Source organism: Leucoraja erinacea, chromosome 10, assembly GCF_028641065.1.
Source record: "Leucoraja erinacea ecotype New England chromosome 10, Leri_hhj_1, whole genome shotgun sequence".
Classification (NCBI taxonomy): Eukaryota; Metazoa; Chordata; class Chondrichthyes; order Rajiformes; family Rajidae; genus Leucoraja; species Leucoraja erinaceus.
This window is the reverse complement of record NC_073386.1, coordinates 19,588,004-19,612,069: the sequence shown is the minus strand read 5'-3', so window position 1 is coordinate 19,612,069 and position 24,066 is coordinate 19,588,004. Positions and strand designations below refer to the sequence as shown.

Sequence of the window (24,066 nt, the reverse complement as noted above, 5' to 3'; positions counted from 1 at the left end):
CAATCTTCTATCTTCTCTGGAAATCACAACCCAGCTTTTAAATTCTCAAGCTCTCTATATATACGATGCTACAAAGACTGATTAAAAATAATCAGCTAAGTAATTCACCGTTGAAAGCATACTGTCGGCTTGCATCACTGCCCGTTGGAGAAAACCTCTGGCCAAGATCGCAAGAAGTTGAAGAGGGTTGTGGATGTTGCCCAGTCCATCACATGGACCAGAATCCTCACCGTTGACTTCATCTACGTTTCTCGCCATCTCAGGAAAGCAACCTACATAATCTAGGGCTTTTGCCACCCTCATCATTCCTTCTTCTCCCTGCTCCCGTTTCAGAAGCCTGAAAGCGCATGCCACCATACTCTGGAACAGCTTCTTCCCCTCTGTCCAGTCATTCCATAAGCTTGAGAAGAGAAGGAATGTGTAGGAAGGATGAGGGTTTAAACCGAAGATAGACACAAAAAGCTGGAGTAACTCAGCGGGACAGACAGCATCCCTGGAGAAACGGAATGGGTGACGTTTCAGGTCAAGACCCTTCTCTCCAGGGATGCTGCTTGTCCTGCTGAGTTACTGAGTTTGTGTGTCTATCTTTAAATGGAGTACAGTCCGATTCCTCTCTACCTCATTACGATCATTGGACTTTGTCTCTGGAACTATTGTACTGCAATACTGAGAACTATGCATTCTGTATGTTACCCCTTCACTCTGCCGGTTGTATTTATATTTGGCTTGATTGTATTCATGCACAGTATTATATGATTTGATTGATAGCACACAAACTAAAGCTTTTCACTGTACCTCAGTACATATGACAATAATAAACATAAGCATCATGTAAAATGGAAGTTTCAATCAGAAATTGCATTAGGCCACTTGAAATGCATTTGCTATTTAAATATGTTTATAAAAAGGTAACAGTGACACAATGCAAATTCAGGTCAATCATTTACATTCCCCTTTGCTGTAAGGAAGCTTTACTAAAATAGCAGAAACATTTGGTTACTCTAAACCTGGATCATTGGGTACATATTTAATCCCTGTATCTCAGGAAATACTTTCTGGAATTTGGATTGCAGAATGCTGTTTGTCTAATATTGCTAATGTTCCTGGAGAGAAAGGCCATAACACCATTTCCAGATCACTTCATATCATCTCAACATGATTTGTTAGACCATCAATATTTTCATTGCATCAACCATTAAAAACACCCACTGCTCTTACCATGGGGTCAAATAACTACTTCAATAGCTGTGAATATGAGAAAGGAACTCTACATGAAGAAATTAATGCCCCAGCATTATTATTCCTGTGATATGGAGCAAAATATTTTTCAGTTCAGATCAAGCTATTACCTAATAAACTGGAAATGCATACTGCATACGTGCATCATCTCTTCAAAAATGACACACCTAGTTAGTTAGTACTATTAAACATAATGTACATCAGTGGTGTAAGTTGCGGTGAAGAAATATTTTGTTCACATCATTTATTCCAATAAACTACAAATTATACTTTGTTCCTCCAATAAAAGCAAACATGTGTGATTGCATGGAGTAAAGTTTAATCGAATAATGCTTCAAGGAAAGTCAAGAGAGCAGAGACTGCCAAAATGCTCGCAAAAACTCTTGCACGAGGCTGGCAGAATGCTAACATGTCAAATGGTGGAACTAATAGGTCTTTAATGGCTAACATTAGTTACTTACAATTGGCAAACTGATCGAAAATTATTTTGTTTCATGAACATCTTTTGGTTCCTGAAATGGTATACCCAAACCACGCTACAAAATTCAATTTGTGCTTTCACCGCCTCATTAACTGAGGATGATATTTTTTACTCAATCCTGCTACATTTTAGCTGCTTCTTATCAAATAACTTGCTACGCAACATTATTCTAACACAAATCACTTTTTTATTTTAAGAGTTAAAATATATTGACCAAAAGAAATATTTTCAGGGTAAAGAATCACGTAACATTTTCTTATTGGAGTTTGTAGTGGATAGAATATTTCACGAGTACAATTTACTTTACATCTTTTCCTCATGTCTTCCTCAATTTTGATACCTCATTCAGTGCATACAGAGTAATGTACCTGAGCCATTGCTCTAACGTATACATCCCAAAGTATATCTAGAGAGTCTGTGGCGCTGCCTTATTGCTGCCTTACAGCGCCAGAGACTTGGGTTTCATCCTGACTACGGGTGATGTAAGGAGTTTGTACGTTCTCCCTGTGACCACGTGGGTTTTCCCCAGGTGCTCCGGTTTCCTCCCACATTCCAAAGACTACAGGTTTGTAGGTCAATTGGCTTCTGTAAATTGTCTCTCGTGTGTAGGATAGAGTTAGTGTATGGGTGCTCATTTGGTTGGCACGGACTTGGTGGGCTGAAGGGTCTGTTTCCACACTGTATCTACAAACTAAATTAAAGATTCCGTTTGAATCTAACAACAAATAATTAATACCATTATCCCTGCACCTTGTCACTCTTTCTGAAGACGTTATACCTCAGAATATTTAATTCCCATCCTGACCTAGCTTTAGCTATCTTACGGTTACATCATATTTGAGTAAATTATTCAAATTTCCCTGAGCTTCTTTACAACTTTCCCTCTTTCACGATTATTGATTTCAAAGCAAAAATCTGGTAATGTTTAACTTTTCCAATATTTATTTCCCATTATTATTCATATGCTGAAACATTACTATTTTCTTTTAGTCAATCACTTCCTGTCCCAATATTGTTTTCACCCCTTTGTCATAGCTTCATTTATGCTCTGCAAGTTTGAATGAAAATACTTCAATCCTGTCCCTAAACGGTATCCATTACAAACATAGACACAAAACGCTAGAGTAACTCAGCGGGACAGGCAGCACCTCTGGAGAGAAGGAATGGTTGACTTTTCGGGTCTAGACCCTTGTTCAGACCCGAAACATCATCCATTCCTTCTCTCCAGAATGCTGCCTATCCCGCTGACTTACTCCAGCATTTTATGTCTATCTTTGGTTTAAACTAGCAACTGCAGTTCCTTCATACTAATTTCTACTACAAACATTTGAACTCTGCTTCACCAATGAATAATTGTATATGCAACAGGTCTTCCCCTCTAGACTAACTCAAAGGGAATTACCAATAAACTGTATTTTTAAAACATAAGTGACATTAAAAATTACTATGGTGTCAGTTTTACTGAATTAGTCTATAGATCTAGTAGAATCACATGCTTGCAATATAGAGCCTTCTATGTCCTTAATCAGTTGCTGACAGGAATAAAAACCCTCTGGGAGATTCAAATGCTTCATTCCAAGATTCACTGAGAAGAGAATTGGCTTGCAAGGTTCATTACTGCTTTGTGCATTGTGTGATATACATTGCTATTCCACACAAGCACTGCTTCTATCATAGATAAATCACACCGTAGCTCACTTGATCACAAATATTGACCCATTGCATTCATCAAGTGATACACAGATCCGAACAGAAACTATAAGCAATTCAGTTCGGAGAATGAATCGTCGTGAATGATAAGCAATCTTTGAAAATAATACTTCCATCAAGAAAGGTTATGTTAAAATATGTACTTAGTTAGAGATGGAAAAAAAAATCATCGTTAATCAGTGTAATTAGACACCAGTTTTCATGTTTAACCAGAGAATGTAAAATGGTCATTTTAATGGGCACATTATTTAAATCACATTAAAATATCACATATTTTCTGTATGCACTAATTGATCTCCTGATATCCTATTTCTGTCACAGGTTTCATGCTGAAAAGGTTCAAATACTTTCACTGAGATTGAAACTACATACGCATGACGTTAATTCAGGTAAATGAAACGTTTAATGTTGGAAAAAAGAGAGAAATAATTCATGATAACCTTCAATTCATTCACTGAACTGCAACTAGAAGAGTTCCAATTCAAATGAAAAGGCCGAGTGGAAGAATTGCTATTGAGCAGATCACATAGACATTACAAACTACACCAGGATTATGCTATATGAGCAAAGCAAAGTTCCCAACTCCCCCCAGAGCACTGGTTGCACTGATCTTTTATGCTCTTTTTAAATTAATTCAGGAAAGCACTTGGGCCAAATGTCAAAACCTTAACCAAGGCATTTTTTTGGCACTGGTTCTATAATTTGGTATACTATCACAAGGAAGGAATGGTGCCGGCATAATGCGTTGCACGTCTTGGAACTGATATGTTTAATCAACCATATAGCCCCATGCTCTATATCACCTTGAGAGATCCCTTTGCAATAAGCAAATACCAATGACTGTCAAGGGTTGATTAAAGCTAGTGTATACTGCTGGTTCTGCAACCCATGACCAGCAAAACTACCTCCTCCTCAATTAATATCACAATTTATCAAACCTCAGTAAAATAAATCTGATGTTAAAAAACCTTGATTTTGGATCTCGCCACAACCAACACCCAATTAATATATTTATAAAAACACACCTCACTATCGAGTTTGCAAAGCAGGAAACACTAAAGGGCCTGTCCTACTTACGCGACCTTTACAGGCGACAGCCGGCACCCGTCACAGGTCGCCGAAATTTTCAACATGTTGAAAATTCAATGGCAACCAGAAATACGCTACGACTCTTTGGAGTTAACCATCTTAAAAATTGGAATGGCCCTTGTACTCATCACTTTGATATTGATCAACAATTATCGGTGACAGTGACAGTTTGATGGAGAAAGTGCATTAAAAATGAGAACGTGCATGTTTAGTCACTAGCTGCTACTCGGAGGAAGCAGTTTCATAATTGGTGCGGCACATCCACCTGCTTCCCTAAAACATAGCCCACAGCTTTAAGAGTTTGCAGGATTGATGTGACCAAGTGACCAAATCCCTGGAGAATATGGACAGGTGACACTTCACGTTAGGACACTTCCTCTGAAATAGTGTTGATGTTTCAAAAGAATGCAAGAAGTAGGAAGAGGAGCAGGCCACCTGGCCCTTCAAGCCGACAATGCTATTCAATACAATCATGGCTGATCTACCTGAACCTTCTTCTGCTGCACAAATCCCTTAATACCCTGATCTTTGAAACATTGATCTACCCCCTATTTATATACCTCCACAATTGTTCGGGGTAGAAATCTTTGCAGCAGTTAGAAATTCAATTGTATTGTGTATTGTGTAAATTCCAACACACCTCAGTTTTAAAGAATGCAGCCCAATGTCTCCACTTTCTCAGAAAACGGCGGAAATTCATGTTCCCAGTGACTCTTACCAATTTCTCAGATGCATCTCAGATGCATCTTATGCAGATGCATAACAGCATGGTATGTTGACGCTCTGCCCAAGATCGTAAGAAACTAGAATGTCACGGAACAGCCCAGCCCATCATGCAAACCAGTCCACACCCCACTCTCATCAACTCCATCTACCCTTCACACCACCTCAAATAATTAGCCAACATAATCAAGGGCTACTCATACCCCATGTGTAGGAAAGAACTGCACATACTTGTTTAAATCTAAGGAAGACACAAAATGCTGGAGTAACTCAGCGGGACAGGCAGCATCTCTGAAGCAAAGGAATGGGTGATGTTTCGGGTCGAGACCCTTATTCAGACTGATGGTGTGTCTGAAGGATCAGTCTGAAGGGTCTCGACCCGAAACGTCACCCATTCCTTCTCTCCAGAGATGTTGCCTGTCCCGCTGAGTTAATCCAGCATTTTGTGACCACTCATACCCCGTCATTCTCTCTTCTACTCTTTACATTTGGCCAAAAGCTTGAAAGCATGTACCACCAAATTCAAGGACAGCTTCTGTCTCGCTGGCATCAGGTTCTTGAAACGGATCACTGGCATGTGAAGGATTAACCTTATTATTTTTATCTGCTCTTGCTCTGCAGGTGCAACACTATATTCTGCATGTTGTTTATTCTCTCTTTGACACTACCTTTGTACTCATGTGTATAATGATCTGCCTATACAGCATGCAAACTAAGCTTTTCACTGTGCAATAATAAAACAATATATACGGATTCCAGTAAGGCATTTGATTAGGTTCCGCATGGTAATCTGCTCTGGAAGGTTAGATCGCAAGGGATCCAAGAAGAGATAGCTGAATGGATAGAAAATTGGCTTCATGGAAGGAAGCAGAAGGTGATGGTGGAAGGTTGCTTCCCGGACTGGTGGCCAGTGACCAGTGGTGTGCCTCAGGGTTTGGTGCTGGGCCAGTTACTGTTTGTCATCTACACAAATGATTTGGATGAGGACATACAGGGCAAGATTATCAAGTTGTCGGATGATACAAAAGTGGGTAGTTTTGCAGATAACGAAGATGGTTGTGAAAAATTGCAGCAGGATCTTGATCGATTGGCCAGGTGGACTGAGGAATGGTTGATGGAATTTAATACAGAGGAGTGTGAGTTGTTGCATTTTGGGAAGTCTAACATGGGCAGGACCTACACAGTGAATGGTAGGCCTCTGGGAAGTGTCGTAGAGCATAGGGATCTAGGAGTGCAGGTGCATGGTTCCTTGAATGTCGAGTCACAGGTAGATATTGGTCAAAAAGGATTTTGGTACATTGGCCTTCATCAGTCAGAGTATTGAGTATAGAAGTTGGGCGGTCATGTTGCAGTTGTATAAGACATTGGTGAGATTGCACTTAGAGTATTGTGTTCAGTTCTGGGAATCATGTTATAGGAAATATGTTGTCAAGCTGGAAAGGGTACAGAGAAGATGTTGCCAGAACTAGAGGGCGTGAGCTATAGGGAGAGGTTGAGTAGGCTGGATCTCTATTCCCTGGAGCGCAGGAGGATGAGGAGTGATCTTATAGAGATGTATAAAATCATGAGAGGAATAGATTGGGTAGATGTACAGAGTCTCTTGCCCAGAGTAGGGGAATCGAGGACCAGAGGACATAAGTTTAAGAAGAAGGGATAACGATTTAATAGGAATCTTTTTTCACAAAAGAGTTTATGAACAAGCTGCCAGAGGAGGTAGTTGTGGCTGGGACTATCGCAATATTTAAGAAACAGTTAGACAGGTACATGGATAGGACAGGTTTGGAGGGATATGGACCAAATGCAGGACTAGTGTAGCTGGGACATGTTGACTGGTGTGGGCAAGTTGTGCTGAAAGGCCCATTTCCACACTGTATCATTCTATGACTCTATGACTCAATACTATTACCAGGATATATTTGTTTATCACTCATTAGAAAACTCTTTCCATTCAGATGTTGAATACTCCTAGAAACCTCTCTCCACTAGCGATCCCCACACACCAGCACTATTCTACACACGAAGGAGAATTTACAATTTTTACCGAAGCTAATTAACCTACAATTCCATACGTCTTTGGAATGTGGAAGGAAACTGGAGCACCCAGGGAAACCCACGTGGTCACGTACAAACACCGTACGGACAGCACCCGTAGTCAGAATCGAACCTGGATCTCTGATGCTGTAAGGCAGAAACTCTATCACTTTGCCACCAAATCACTCTAAGGACCAGAAAGATAGTACAAATGGATCTGGTCTAAATAGACCAGAAGGATAGTCCTCTTCAATCTGATGTTTTGTGTACTTTCCCTGACATAGTTAACCTCCTAGATCATTGAGTGGGGGTGATTTCATGGCCAATGCAACAATGAAGGTTTGGGAACACACAAAGGGGGCTGGCCATTCAGGGCTGGGATGCGAAAAAAAAAGGTTTTTATGGAATTGAGGTGTGGGCGTGATTACTGATTAGTTTAATCTGTTTCAAATAACACATGTGAAAGCATTTCAAAAGCATAGTTAATCAATTCAAGACAAAAATAACTACAATTACTGACATTTGTACATATTGGCTAATTGGACGATATTATACTTCATTTAACTGAAACTAATCTGTGCATCAGCTGGAATCATTTGTAATTATAGATGATTCTAGTCCCAAGAGGCCAACTGGCTACATACACTTCTCTGAAGCTGTCACCAATTTATGATTAGAAGTACATGTCCTCTAATTGGTATCTGTGGCAAGGGCTGGGAGAATGGTAATACAACAGTTTGCTTCAGCATCATCCGATTTCCAGATCATTAATTGTTTATTGTTGATAACACTGTACTCGTGGTCAGAAATACTTCTGCCAGCTTTCATCCCTTTAGAGCACGTTTGTCAATGCCACACTCTCCATTTTTTCATTGAGAAACTCATATTTTGTTGATAATGGGGTATGCTTTGGCATATTCTAATCTGAGACGAGTAAGTGTACCAGTGTACCAACTACTGTAAACCCTAATTTTACCAGAACCCTGTATAACGGATTTCAGTTATAGCAGACAGAGCCTGCCACCTCCTGCTCACACCGCCTCCCTGCCCACTTACAGCCCTGGCTTCTAACTCCATCCCTTGTTGTTGCGGCTCACATGGTAGCCCCTGGGGACAGTGTTTTCTTCAAGCCGCGGGTACTGACAGGACATGCCCAGTCACCACGGGGCCACCTCCCCTCTCACCAGCTGCCACTTCTTCTTGCCTAGTTTCAAGGTGAAATGACAGCTAGTGCTGGAGTAACTCAGCAGGCTGAATCAGTCTGAAAGGGTCACAACGTCACCTATCCATGTTCTCCAGAGACACTGCCTGACCTGCTGAGTTACTCCAGCACTTTGTGTCCTTTTGTGTTATTAACCATCATCTGCAGTTCTCTGTTTCAACTACATACAATGATAATACCTTACTCAGTTATAGTGGACAATTGGCAATAATGGACACCTTTTCCCCCATCCTCCTCCTCCTCTGGTTTATTGTAACGTAAACAGCAGTGCTCCCTGCTGACCTTGAATGAAAGCTGCCGAGAAATTCCTATGTTACACACTTCATGCAGTCAGTTTTAGTTTAGTTTAGTTTAGAGACACAGCACAGAACCGGGCCCTTCCCCTCACCCAGTCCGCACCGATCAGCGATCCCCACACATTAACACATCCGACACACACGCAGGACAATTTACATTTATACCGAGCCAATTATCCTACAACCTTGTACTTCTTTGGAGTGTGGAAGGAAGCCAAAGATCTTGGCGAAAATCCACATGCCACCGGGAGAACATACAAACTCCGTACAGGCAGCACCCGTACTCGGGATTGAATCCGGGTCTCTGGCGCTGTAATGTAGCAATTCTACCGCTGCGCCACCGTACCGACCAGTTGTCATCAGGCACCAGCTCTTGGGCCTCATTGACATCACAGTGATGTCACCAGCCTGGCTGAGCAGCCAAGAACATTGAAGAATTCTTGCAAGCAACAAACCACAAAGTAAAAAGCAACATTCCTAACATTTAATAGAGAATAAAAGAAAGATTGCAATGTTCGTATGAAATTAGGATGGGATCTAAAATATCGAATGCAATTGTTCTAGCAAAATGAACAATAAATTTTGTTTAGCAAGGCGAAGAATTTTAATATTTCAAGAAACAATTGCCCACGCATTAAATGTATTTTTTTTAAATGAATGAGAAGGTTCTTAAGCAGTAGTTATGGCTTACTACATTGTTAAAAACTGCTATAAATCATTCAGCTGGATGTAGGATAAAAATAGAAAATGATAACATTGCTCAGTGGGTTAGGTAAGCATCTGTGGAGGGAAGAAAACAGTTTAAAGTTGAAGGGAATGGGGAGAGGGATGGAGAAAAGGGAAAGTGTACAATGGGGTGGAGTCGAGGAGAGAGTGAATGATGGTGATGTGGTGGCCATCTGAGAGAGGTCGGTGGAGGTCTGCCTGGCAGTGAGCTGGAAGTACAGAGAAGATTTACGAGGATGTTGCGAGGACTCGAGGGGCTGAGCTATAGGGAGAGATTGGGCAAGCTAAGACTTTATTCCTTGGAATGCAGGAGGCTAAGCGGTGATCTTTTATATACTCTATGTACAAGATCATGAGGGGAGTTGATATGAATGTACAGAGTCTTTTACCCAGGGTGGCAGAATCATGAACATGAGGGCATAGTTTTATGGCGAGAAGGAGAAGATTTAATAAGAACCAAAGGGGCAGTTTTTTCACTTCGTGGGTGGTGGGTTTAAGGAATGAGTTGCCTGAGGAGCTAGTTCAGGCGGGTATGATAACAACATTTAAAAGATACTTGGACGGTAACGCACAAGAAAGATTTAGAGGGATATAGGACTAATAGGACTATCTTAGGGCATCTTAGTCGGCATGGTTGTTGACTTGAAGATGCCTGTTTCTGTGCTGTTTGACTGTATGAATTAAGTTGGAAGAGATTAATAAAATCTGAAATACTGGAGGAGAAGAAGAATAAAAAGGTTGGAAATACAAGATACAAGACTGGAATAGGTGATTAGCTGACATTATTTAGGTATGTTGCAAAACCTACCTGAATCGTCATTGAGAATCTGCCCCAGGCCGTGTGCGCGATTTTGGCGCTGTTTAGAAGGGGCGGGTTTAAAACGCGATTTTTACCAGGCTGTTGCAATCGAAAATGTTCAGCCTAGTAAATCATTAACGAAAAATCGCTGAAAGACCCCGTCACAAAAGGTATTATTAGTTTTTATGGCCTAGTATAATAGTTATAGTAGTTTAAAAATCACTCTCTAAACCCACAACCTCTCGCAGCCCCAGGGTTTTATAAAGCAAACAATTAAAGGTATGTACCTTATTTTTACATTAAAAGGGGCTTCTTAAGAACCCTGTATATACAGTTTACTATAGCGAGTAGCTCATTTTGGGCTCTTTATATCCCGCAGTATTTTTCTGGGCATTTGAGGGTACAAATCCAGCGCAATGTGAACGTTCTAAACCAGCGCGTTCACAGGATCCCACTAGAAAGCCGATTTAAAATGGACTTTAATTTACAGCAATTGAACACTAAATTCCTTCCATTTGGCCTATAAATTGATGTAAATGAGATTTAAAAATCATGTTTTATTGTGAATTATTTGTGAATATTATTTGGACACTTGGGCTATTTAAAAATGTTAATCATTTATTAAGAAATGGATAGAAGTTTAGATCTAGTAATTGAAGTTTGAAATTAGCTACAATTGGGTAACTAACTAATTATATGCTTTAATTTCTGGTCATCCAAGTAAGATTATTTTATATTTGTTTCAGAATGGTTCAATCTATGATAACTGAAAATTTCATTCAGTTCTCTTAATTTTTAAGAAGGTTATGGGCTTTTGACTGTCCATGATCACAGCTTTTTTGGTATGTCCATAGAAAATCAAGAGGGAACAAGATGCTAATTTCCGAGTATGAAAATGGCCATAACTTTTTTATTACTTGAGATATGAAAGTGAATTAGGTGTCAAATTAAACTTATTTTTATGCTTTATCTGATGGGATAAATTGCAGACTTGATTTTTTAAATCTCAAAATGTTGTAACATTGCTACATTATTGAAGTTGTTGCTGAATCCTGAAGTTATGATCAGGTGCTGTCCCTGTCTTTCCTTAGCAAGATTGGCTTGCCAATAGTTTCAGTCCTCATCAGTTTGCTGCTTTTCACAGATTATACAGGAGAAAGTTCAACAAAAAATCCTATATTTATGGCATTCGTGTTATATTATCCAAACAAAATGGTTAAATATTTCTGACATATATCAGATATATTAATGATTGAAATACCACCATACCTGTTATAAATATCATCATCCTCACCGCCCCAGCCCCAGTATTCATTTGGGAAGCCATTTATTTTTAGAAACTGTTCCTTGCTCAATCCTGAGACGCCACCAAAATATCCATTGTATGGGAGCCTAAAGTGAAAAAGCAGAAGGTTAGAATGAACCACCGCCTCTTGTGCACTGAGCACCTTCGTCACAATGGAATTGCAATGTCTGTAATGATGTATTCATGATAACCATTTAAGAAATATCTGCCCAAATTTCAATACTTGACATTTTTCATTTTTGAATACAAAATTATTGCTTATTTCGTCTTTTGACAAACAACCATATTTAACCATTTTTCTCCAGATGTGTCCCAGACATACTGTGCAATGGTACCCTGGCAGATGCACAAACAAGTCTATGGTGTCAGCTTACATCTGCTACTGACAGACAGCCAAGATGCTTACATCCCACCAATGCATGGCACAGTGTTTTGAACCTGGAGCGACTTCTCTAATATACAGTATTTCATCCTTCACTACAGCATTTTTACTTCTTTTTCCTATAACTGGCAGTAAAATACCGGAAGTACCAGAAGTGGCAACGCTGCCTTGCAGCTGCGGCTCACCTGCAGTCCATTTGTCTTTCTTTTTTTGTTTCTTTTGTACCGTTGTTACAGTTTATTTCGGTTTATTTAGTTGTGTAGGGGGGGGGGGGGGGGGGGGGGGGGGGGTGGGTGTAACATGTTTTTTTGACTCTTCCTTCATGGGGGAATGCGATGCGACCTTTCTTGCCGTATCCCCCGTCTCCGTCTCCGCTGAGGCCTATCGCGAAGCTGGCGGCCTCCAACTGCGACCGACCTCGTGGCTCCGGAGGCAGAGCCAGCCAGGACTTACCAACACGAGGCCAACTTCGGGGCTGTGGTTGCGGGGCGACCCAACTTCCGACCCGACTTTGGAGCCTCGGAGGCTCGGTCGCGGGCCAGTGAACGACATCGTCGGGAGCTCGCTGGTCACAGGTTGGTGACCTGTTTTTCCGGAGCTCCCGCAACTACTACAGCTGCGTCCGCTGGACTGGAGGGCGGCACCTTCGACCGCCCCGGGTCGCGGAGTTTGAACCTGCCCGTTTGCGGAGCTCTAATTCAGCCACGGTACTTGCTTACCATCACCGGGCTGGGTCACAACATCGGAGGCCTGGATTGCCTCAGCGCAGAGGGAGAGCAAAGAGGGAAGAGCCAATGACTTTGGGACTTTAAACTGTGTTGAGTGTTTGTTTTGTTATTTATTTTGTTGCACTGAAAAGTGCAATAACAATAAAATTGAATCCAATCCAATCCAATCCAAAATGAATCCATATTGAGCCAAATCCTGTTGTGGTTGGGTATTTCATTTTTGATTTGTGTTAAGCATTGCACATTTTGCTGCATTTCCAAACTCAAAATGATTTGACCTGTAATTTACTGGGGCTGTGAGCAGATCGTGGCAATCCCAAGGCAGTGACGCATTTGGGACCTCATTGATGAAAAGGCGCAACAGATATCTCAGTAAATGAAGAGATTTAAAGATTGAGAGAAAAACAATAGAGGAACTATAGAAGAGAAGGGTAAATGAGGGGCAAATCAGGTAGATTTCGAAAATAAAAAAAAGAGGAAAAGAATGACTGAACAGAAGTAGAAAATGAGAAGAATAAATGTAATAATATGGATTTTCCAGCACTTGTAGTTTTTACTTTGCTTTTGGAATTCAAATTGTTCCTCTTCTGAGCCTGATTGATGTTGCATTAACAACATAATAATGTTAACAAATTACTTGCATAGGATACTTACAGCAATAGGAGGGGGTAATTTGATCTATCAGGTCCATGGCAGCTCCGAGTGAACCTGATCAGCCTCTTTCACTCTCCTTTCCATTAACTCCTGCAACCTATTCGCTTCCTAACACTTGCCTGACAATTGCCCTTTGATTCTCTTTGGCGTTAACTCAAAGGGATAACTTACAGTAGTCAGTTAATCCACCGGCAAATCTATGGGACATGCAAAAAAACAGGCGTGGCTGGAGAAACACTCGCTGTCCCAGGGAAATGGTGCAAACTCCACACAGACAACACACAAGGTCAGGGTCAAACCTAAACCTCGTGAGCTGTTTGGAAAGTGCACTGACTCCTCCGGCAGTTTGATTTTGAGCAGCACACATGCTGCCCACTGTGAAACACGTCCAATCCAGTCAGCAATTTTTATAAATATCAGCTCCAACTGTCTGAGTTGAGTTTAATGTGCAAATCAAAGAACTTTAACAATACAGTGGGGAGGCTGAGATATGAAAATTAACCAGCAAGTAATACTGATTCTTTAGTTTGAATTTTCTGCCTGATTTATACTTTAATAAAGCTGTGTAGTTTATACTGTTCATTACTTTACAACAAGGTTTGACCCAATCTACTTTCATACCGTGCCAGATGGTTCCTGTATCAGCACCATTGCATAGGGAAACTTAACTTAGAAAATCGCATGTCAGCAAGAATCAGGCCGAGTTCAGTATTTTAGCATTCAGTTCGTGGAAAATAGTTACATTGATGGAATAGAATAGAAGAAAATAGAAAGAATACAACAATTTTGGGAGTTGCTACCACCCTGGAATCAATGGGAAACAGTTATAATAATTACTAAGTTCTTGCTCACACGGGAGGGCTGGTCCCTCAACGCAATATTCCACCTCTCCACCAATTCCAATATTGGTGGCCAGTGGAGGGGTGGGAGGGGGCGCACTTTCTGGAGCGCTAGTATTGGTGTTGTGGGCTGAAGGGACTGGTTTCCAGAGGGCTAGTATGGACATTTGTGGGCCAAATTGATTCTTGGGGTGGCAGCTCAGTCACTCAAGCCTGATGTGCTGGCAGCTCACTCACGGCTGGTGGGCTGGCAGTTGACTCACGGCTATTCTTTGAAATTCCATTTCAAGCAGGGTGCAAGGAACACCAAATTCAAATGCAGTTTCATACCACTTCAAGCAGGGAGCAAGGCCACGAAATTCAAGTGCAGTTTCTTACCACTTCAAGCAGGGTGCAAGGCCACCAAATTCAAGTGCAGTTTCATACCATTTCAAGCAGGGTGAAACCACCATAAAACCACTCAAAACACCACATAAACACCACACTCACAGTTCAGTAGACATTCAGTGTGTTCAGTTGATTCACAGCTCAGAGTTGTGACCTCTCCCTCCCCATCTTGCAGAGACTGAGCCACACACACACTTCCGGGTTTTATAATTCTTCCACCCTCCCACCGGAAGGGGCGTGGCCTTCATGGCGTGATTGACAGGAGAGACATTCTCAACATTTTACACTAATAACACTTTTATTTTTCATTGATGGGAAGAATCCTCGGCACCTGATGAGCGGAGGGGGACCGAGTAAGATGGCCAAAAATAACAGCCGTAAGTGGTAGCGTTTTATCTAAAATCAATATACAATGCAAACAGGAAGTTGTCAAGTTTAGACTTTTAATCATTTGCCATTTCAAACCAACCACCACCAACCATTTGCTGTGATTTATTTCAAACCGACCACCACCAACCATTTGTTGTGCTTTATTTCAAACCAACCAATGGATTAAAGACCCATAAATCCCCAGGGACAGATAGGCTGCATCCCAGAGTACTTAAGGAAGTAGCCCCAGAAATATTGGATGCATTAGTGATAATTTTTCAAAACTCATTAGATTCTGGAGTAGTTCCAGAGGATTGGCGGGTAGCAAATGTAACCCCACTTTTTAAGAAGGGAGGGAGAGAGAAAACGGGGAATTACAGACCAGTTAGCCTAACATCGGTAGTGGGGAAACTGCTAGAGTCAGTTATTAAAGATGGGATAGCAGTACATTTAGAAAGTGGTGAAATCATTGGACAAAGTCAGCATGGATTTACGAAAGGTAAATCATGTCTGACGAATCTTATAGAATTTTTCGAGGATGTAACTAGTAGCGTGGATAGGGGAGAACCAGTGGATGTGGTGTATTTGGACTTCCAGAAGGCTTTCGACAAGGTCCCACATAAGAGATTAGTATACAAACTTAAAGCACATGGCATTGGGGGTTCAGTATTGATGTGGATAGAGAACTGGCTGGCAAACAGGAAGCAAAGAGTAGGAGTAAACGGGTCCTTTTCACAATGGCAGGCAGTGACTAGTGGGGTACCGCAAGGCTCAGTACTGGGACCCCAGCTATTTACAATATATATTAATGATCTGGATTAGGGAATTGAAGGCAATATCTCCAAGTTTGCGGATGACACTAAGCTGGGGGGCAGTGTTAGGTGTGAGGAGGATGCTAGGAGACTGCAAGGTGACTTGGATAGGCTGGGTGAGTGGGCAAATGTTTGGCAGATGCAGTTTAATGTGGATAAATGTGAGGTTATCCATTTTGGTGGCAAAAACGGGAAAGCAGATTATTATCTAAACGGTGGCCGATTGGGAAAGGGGGAGATGCAGCGAGACCTGGGTGTCATGGTACACCAGTCATTGAAGGTAGGCATGCAGGTGCAGCAGGCAGTAAAGAAAGCGAATGGCATGTTGGCTTTCATAGCAAGAGGATTTGAGTATAGGAGCAGGGAGGGTCTACTGCAGTTGTATAGGGTCTTGGTGAGACCACACCTGGAGTATTGCGTGCAGTTTTGGTCTCCAAATCTGAGGAAGGACATTATTGCCATAGAGGGAGTGCAGAGAAGGTTCACCAGACTGGTTCCTGGGATGTCAGGACTGTCTTATGAAGAAAGACTGGATAGACTTGGTTTATACTCTCTAGAGTTTAGGAGATTGAGAGGGGATCTTATAGAAACTTACAAAATTCTTAAGGGGTTGGACAGGCTAGATGCAGGAAGATTGTTCCCGATGTTGGGGAAGTCCAGGACAAGGGGTCATAGCTTAAGGATAAGGGGGAAATCCTTTAAAACCGAGATGAGGAGAACTTTTTTCACACAGAGAGTGGTGAATCTCTGGAACTCTCTGCCACAGAGGGTAGTTGAGGCCAGTTCATTGGCTATATATAAGAGGGAGTTAGATGTGGCCCTTGTGGCCAAGGGGATCGGAGGGTATGGAGAGAAGGCAGGTACGGGATACTGAGTTGGATGATCAGCCATGATCATATTAAATGGCGGTGCAGGCTCGAAGGGCCGAATGGCCTACTCCTGCACCTAATTTCTATGTTTCTATGTTTCTATGTTATATCTGGACTTTCAGAAGGCTTTCGACAAGGTCCCACATAAGAGATTAGTATACAAACTTAAAGCACACGGTATTGGGGGTTCAGTATTGATGTGGATAGAGAACTGGCTGGCAGACAGGAAGCAAAGAGTAGGCGTAAACGGCTCCTTTTCAGAATGTCAGGCAGTGACTAGTGGGGTACCGCAAGGCTCAGTGCTGGGACCCCAGCTATTTACAATATATATTAATGATTTGGATGAGGGAATTGAATGCAACATCTCCAAGTTTGCGGATGACACAAAGCTGGGGGGCAGTGTTAGCTGGGTGGAGGATGCTAGGAGGCTGCAAGATGACTTGGATAGGCTGGGTGAGTGGGCAAATGCATGGCAGATGCAGTATAATGTGGATAAATGTGAGGTTATCCACTTTGGTGGCAAAAACAGGAAAGTAGACTATTATCTGAATGGTAGCCGATTAGGAAAAGGGGAGATGCAACGAGACCTGGGTGTCATGGTACACCAGTCATTAAAAGTATGCATGCAGGTGCAGCAGGCAGTGAAGAAAGCGAATGATATGTTAGCATTCATAGCAAAAGGATTTGAGTATAGGAGCAGGGAGGTTCTACTGCAGATGTACAGGGTCTTGGTGAGACTACACCTGGAGTATTGCGTACAGTTTTGGTCTCCTAATCTAAGGAAAGACATTCTTGCCATAGAGGGAGTACAGAGAAGGTTCACCAGGCTGATTCCTGGGATGTCAGGACGTTCATATGAGGAAAGACTGGATAGACTCGGTTTGTACTCGCTAGAATTTAGAACATTGAGGGGAATCTTATAGAAACTTACAAAATTCTTAAGGGGTTGGACAGGCTAGATGCAGGAAGATTGTTCCCGATGTTGGGGAAGTCCAGAACCAGGTGTCACAGTTTAAGGATAAGGGGGAAATCTTTTAGGACAGAGATGAGAAAACCATTTTTCACACAGAGAGTGGTGAATCTCTGGAATTATCTGCCACAGAAGGTAGTTGAGGCCAGTTCATTGGCTATATTTAAGAGGGAGTTAGATGTGGCCCTTGTGGCTAAAGGTATCAGGGGGTATGGAGTGAAGGCAGGTACAGGATACTGAGTTGGATGATCAGCCATGATCATATTGAATGGCGGTGCAGGCTCGAGGGGCCGAATGGCCTACTCCTGCACCTATTTTCTACATTTCTATGTTTCTATCTAACCACCACCAACCATTTGCTGTGCTTTATTTCAAACCAACCAAATTTTCATTTTCAAACCACATTAAGGGCACTCAAGGTCAGTAAAAGCACACTCACAGTTTAGTAGACGCGTGTTCAGTGTTATTCACAGCTCAGACTGAGAGACGTGCCCCACTCGCTCCCCCATCTATGCAAGGCGGCTCTAATTAGGCAAGGAAGCTCGCTTTAGCACTTTCAAAACCAAAGGCAAGGCAGCTCACTTTAGCACTTTCAAAACCAAAGGCAACACAGCTTTAGCACTTTCAAACCAAAACACACTTTTGCATTTTCAAACTGCATTTTCAAACCACATTAAGGGCACTGACAGGTCAGTCAAACCACTCACAGTTTAGTAGATGCGTGTTCAGTGTTATTCACAGCTCAGACTGAGAATTGCGACCTCTCGCTCCCCCATTTTGCAGAGAACTGAGGCACCTCCCCACTTCCGGGTTTTATAGTCCCTCTGGAAGGGGCGTGGCCTTCAGGAGAGAGAATCTCAATATTTTTTAAACACTAATAACACTTTTAGTTTTTATCGATGGGAAAAATCCTCTTGCCCTGTGCAGCAGAGGGGGACTCTTACTCAGATGGCCAAAAATCACACCCGTACGTGGCAGCGCATTTAAAAAAAATCAATATACAGAACAGGAAGTGGTCAAGATCAGACTTTTAGTAATATAGATAATAATGAGATATATAATTACAGCAATTACTTATCTAATTTTTCTAAGCCTGAAATTGGGGTACTGGAGCAATTTATTGATGGACGCTGGCAGCCGCTTGCCTTTTTCAGCTGGCACCTGCGTCTTCCGGAGTGGAGCTGCAGCGTGTTTGATCAAGAGCTCCTGGCCCTTTATTTGACAGTCCGTCATTTCCACTATTTACTAGAGGGCAGGCCCTTCATGGCGTTCACAGACCACAAGCCCCTAACATTTGCATTTGCACAGGTGTCCGAACCCTGGTCAGTTCGGCAACAGCGGCCCCTGGCATTTGTGTCGGAATACTCCACCAATGTCCAGCACGTGGCGGGCAAGCTGAACCTGGTCACGGACGCTTTATCTCGCCCTGTAGTCATGACCGTGTAGTCCATGGTCCTGGGCATGAACTATTCTGGGCTGGCTGCTGTACAACGCGAGGGCGGTGAGATAGATGCCTATCAGACTGCAGCTTCAGGATTGGTGCAGGCCGATGTCCCGTTCAATCCTACAGGTCTGAGGGTCCTCTGCGACGTTTCCACCAGGAGGCCACACCCTATCGTCCCCATGGGTTGGCGGCGGCGTGTGTTCAACGCTGTCCACGGTCCGGCCCACCCTTCCATCTGGGTGACTTCTGCATTGGTGGCGGACAAGTTCATCTGGCAGGGGCTTCGTAAACAGGTTGCAGCCTGGGCTAGGGCCTGCATTCCCTGACAGAGGTCAAACATCCAGCGGTAATTGCGAGCGCCGCCTCAGGATTTTGTGGTTCCCCCTCATAGGTTCGAGCACATCCGTCGATTTGGTGGGTCCACTACCGACGTCTCGCGGTACCACACACCTGCTCACCATTGTGGATCGCTTCACAAGGTGGCCAGAGGCCGTTCCACTCTCTGACACCTCCACTGCGTCTTGTGCTCGGGCTCTCGTGGCCCACTGGGTGGCTAGTTATGGTGTGCCTGCGGACATCTCCACCGACCGTGGTGCCCAGTTTACTTCTGCCTTGTGGTCGGCTTTGGCACAGCTGTACGGAACGCTGCTGTATCACACCACCGCCTATCACCCTCAGGCCACCGGTTTGTGGAGCATTTCCATTGGCATTTGGTCGGCGCTGAAGGCGCGGCTTACGGGCCCGGACTGGGTGGCCAATTGCCTTGGGTGCTGCTGGGGATCTGTACGAACCCGAAGGCGGATTTGGACACATCGTCCTCTGAGCTCATGTACGGCTCCCCGCTACGGGTGCCTGGGGATTTCCATCCTGCAGGTCGGAGACTGCAGGAGCCCACTTCGTCTGTGTTGGCGAACCTGCGGGGCGGCCTGGCTGCTATTCCGACCTCTCGCCATGGGGTTGATCCTGTTTACGCTCCGCCGGAGCTTAAGGACTGCCTGTTTGTTTTTATCCGCAGGAACTCGCACCGGACGCAGCTGTAGTGGACTTATGAGGGTCCTTTCCGTGTGTTGTGGCCCGGCATCGCAACTTTTCTGTTGGATGTCGGGAGTTGGGAGGAGAGCGTCTCAAGCCCGCCCATCTGGATGTCGATAGCCCAGAGGTGGTGGCTCAATCCCGGCATAGAGGTCGTCTGCGGGTCATACCCCTTGCACCTGATACACCTGTCGTGTCTGTTTCACCTGTGACTTTTCCGCCTGCTAGCCCTGTTTCGTCAGTTCATCCTGTACCGCCGGTTGTGCCTGTTCCATCGGTCTCCGCTCGGTCTGATCGCCCCATTCGGCCTCCCACTCGATTCCTTTCCTCGGGTTCTGGGGGGAGTGGGGGGTCCTGTAGCGGCACCTAGTGGTGAGGGTGAAAGATTGCAACCTTCACGTGGTCCGCCCTGTTTCGACTAATGCAATCAACTCGACGTGCACAAACAGAAGATCAAATAGAACAAGTTGTCCTACAACTTTACGCTATGCACGCCACACGAAAGAAGAAGACCTAGTGGTGGTTTGGGGAAGTTCGAATCTCGTCATTGGTTGGCTCAATCACGTGACGGCGGAGGTTCGTTCGCGGGCTTCCAGTTAGTCGTCAGCGCTCATCCCAGCAACAGGAGATATTCTTATGTTAGCTAGTCAGGCACGCGTGTTACCGAGTTTAATTACCGTTTTTATTTGTCAATAAAAATGATTTAACTCAACCTGCCTTGACTCGCTAAACATGCTTATTTCTTGCACATTTAGCTGAAAAACAGAGTATTTTTGCAAGGTGCAAGACCATTTGGAGTAAACATTTTTTACAATGTATATGGGTTGTCAAGGTCTGGGCCCCTCCTCATAACTGATTTATGAGGTTTTCTATTTTACTGCATTGAATACATGGAGTCATTTTAGCTCACTTGGAACAATTTAAACACTAGTCTAAATGCCTTTAATAATACTTAATCCAAACATAAAGCAAATATCCCTGGACAGAACCCTGCAATAATCTTGACTTGAGCATCCATTAACAATTTTTGACAATTCCCTGTACATGAAATTCACAATTCCCAACCATTATAAATCAATCTCAGATTCAGTCATTAAAGTATTCTTTACCTGCATTTGCTGTAGAGAGACAGTAATTAATTAAGATATCTGTTCTGATAGAGACAAATGGCTCAGATTCTGTGGTAATAATAATGTTAGTCTATCAGCACTCATCAAAATTGAGTAAACTGTACAATTTTTGGTGACCATGCTGTCAAGAGACGCCTTGCACCTCCAAAGGGAGATCCAATAAAGCTCTCAATAGGCACAGCAGCAAAATGACTGCCAAGGCAAGATCTGGGGACTTTAAGCCCATTAGATGTTTCACAAGGAGGCTGATATTGTTCGCTCTGTACATCAAGAAATTCACAATCTGATGAATAACTTTAAAAGAACTACTTCTCTGGCTTTGCAAAAGAAAAATGAGGGCGACCTTTGTGTGGATGTCAAGATTTCTAAATGGGAAAAGGCAACATCTCAAACTTCAATCGATGAGCAACTGCCAAATGAGGATGCCAAATGAGGATGCCCAAGACCCATGTGAGACAATGATGTTGCAAGTTTACCATGTTCAGCTGTGTAACACCATGTAGGGTCCAGTGGTAGGCCCTGCTGGGATTCTTGAGATAGGTTAGACCTGACGTATGACCTGAGACCCCACTGATTTCATTGGGAATTCTGGACCGCAAGAAATTGCAGAGAATTGTGAACACATCCCAGACTATCATGACCTCTCTTCCATTGATTCCATCTACACTTCAGGCTGCCTCGGTTAAGGCAAGAGTTATGGAAGTGTGGAAATGTACACCTCCAGATTCAGGGACATTTTCTTCTCTGCGGTTATCAGGCAACTGAATCATCCTATCACCAACTAGAAAGCGATCCTGGTCTACCATTTATCTCATTGGAGATCCTTGGACTACCTTTAATCGGACTTTTGTGGACATTATCTTGCACTAAACATTATTCCCTTTATCCTGTATCTGTACACTGTGGACGGCTTGATTGTAATCATGCATAGTCTTTCCATTGACTTGAGAACACGCAACAAAAAAGCTTTTCATTGTACCTCGGCACATGTGAAAATTAACGCAACTAAACTAAAGCTGTGGATGAGGAGTCAAAGTTGAAAGGCGTGTACAAGTTTTGCAAGTTATTTTACTTTGACTGATTAAACTATGCAGCATGGAAATAACTAATTTGTACAGCTAGTAGGAAAGGGTTTTTCACAGTTTAGAGTAGAGAATTGAATAGGCATAAACTGTTTCATTTTAATTACAAATCTTGGGAAGCACTTAATTACTCACCTTAACTGTCAAAGTTCAAGGCAATTTGCTAGTTGAAAATAAGACGGATAATTTTAAATCAGCACTTATCAATATTTCACTCAAACAACCATGAAAAAATGTGTTTTGATGTACATCTTGTTTGAGCTGAACTGCGATTTTCAGTTGCGTATAATAGGAGGATTGTCTGGCAGTGAGGAAGCAGCACTATAGAGCTACTCAAGCATGGACATTTATTTGCGTGATCAGCATACTTTCAGGCATCCTTTCTTCTTCAGCCAACTGTTTGCGGCAACATATTAAGAACGTGCCAGCAATGGGGGCAATGAAAGACTCACTGGATTTAGAGATAAGATTCAAGAGAATTCTTTGGTTTATCGCATGGAGAAAACGTGCAAGTGGTGTTATTTATTAATTTAATTGGGGCATATTACAATTAGCAAGTTACAATGAGCAACACTCTCTTTCTGTAAACTATACATCTGAAATTGGTTACATTTCCAATGGGGAATCTGAGCTGCCCACCATTAGTCTGCAGCACCACCTTCATAACTTAAACAAAAACATTTTCAGACACAAATCAAAGGGGATCGCAATCAGCCATTCAGGAACAAATCTTGTGCTTGCCACCTGGGCATAAAAAATGTCACCGCTGTAACGAAATGCCCGAGTAGGAAAATTGAGTTGTTTCTACAAAGGGAAATAAAAATCTTCCCACATATCTCAGAAGTCACAAAAATATTAAAGACTATGTCTTAACGTAGTTGACAACTCTGTGCAAATGCTGTTATCACTCAGAAGATGAAATGTAATTGTGTTTGTAATTCATGAAATTCTAAACCTGTAATCAGTAACTATCTTCTTGCCTGCATGCAGTGGAAAACAACGGAATATGATTCTCCTGTTATGGGTATTAGCGTAAGCTGAGTCTAATAAGTTAGCTGGAATTAAGCAAACTACTGACAATCAGGGATGTCACCAAATGCAATATTACATCCTGTTAGCAACCTGCCTGCTCATCACTTTATATTTGAAATAAATAAGAATGGATTTGATCTGTCCATTCTAGTATTCATTTTGTAATGGTGTAAAATGATCAGTGACCTTTTAGTGTCTCACTGGTTGTCCGAGTGTTGTTGATAAAGATATAACATTCTTCAAATAAAATAAATACTCCTCATGTCCTTCAAATAAAAGAACACATTATATTTACCAAATTAGTGTCGTTTCCATAGATAGGGGGCAAAACCTACAGTACAACACGCGAAAGATTTTATCAAAATGTTGCTCGCACCTCAACTCTTATATCCTTTTTTAAATTATTCATCTTTTGGCTTTTACTGCCAACTTGGCTTGTAATATTAAGCTTTAAAGATGCATTTACAGGATCAAATGGTTTCAGTTTGCTTTAAATCTCTCTTAAGAAGCCTTCCTTACCATGGGACCATCTGCGAGTAATATATCCTTTAGAGGGAACAGAATACAGCCAGGAATACTAATCACTTCAAGAGGCAGATCGCAGCCATAGCTTGATTTGAATAATAATCCGCAGTGAACAAGGATCCAATTGTAAAAGAGTCCTGGTGAAGCTCTTGTCGCTTGTACATTCAATATTCTTATCAGAGCTGCAGT

The 24,066-nt window shown here is 42.5% G+C and overlaps 1 protein-coding gene across 2 annotated transcripts in view; it reads right to left on the bottom strand.

Annotated features, from left to right (window-relative positions):
- Positions 1–24,066, bottom strand: part of b4galt2 (UDP-Gal:betaGlcNAc beta 1,4- galactosyltransferase, polypeptide 2) — a 344,819-nt gene that overhangs the window by 38,753 nt on the left and 282,000 nt on the right. For both annotated transcript variants that reach the window (XM_055641639.1, XM_055641638.1), the window contains one exon: positions 11,586–11,708. In XM_055641639.1, the coding sequence (XP_055497614.1) occupies positions 11,586–11,708 (123 nt within the window). The remainder of the gene's footprint in view (positions 1–11,585; positions 11,709–24,066) is intronic.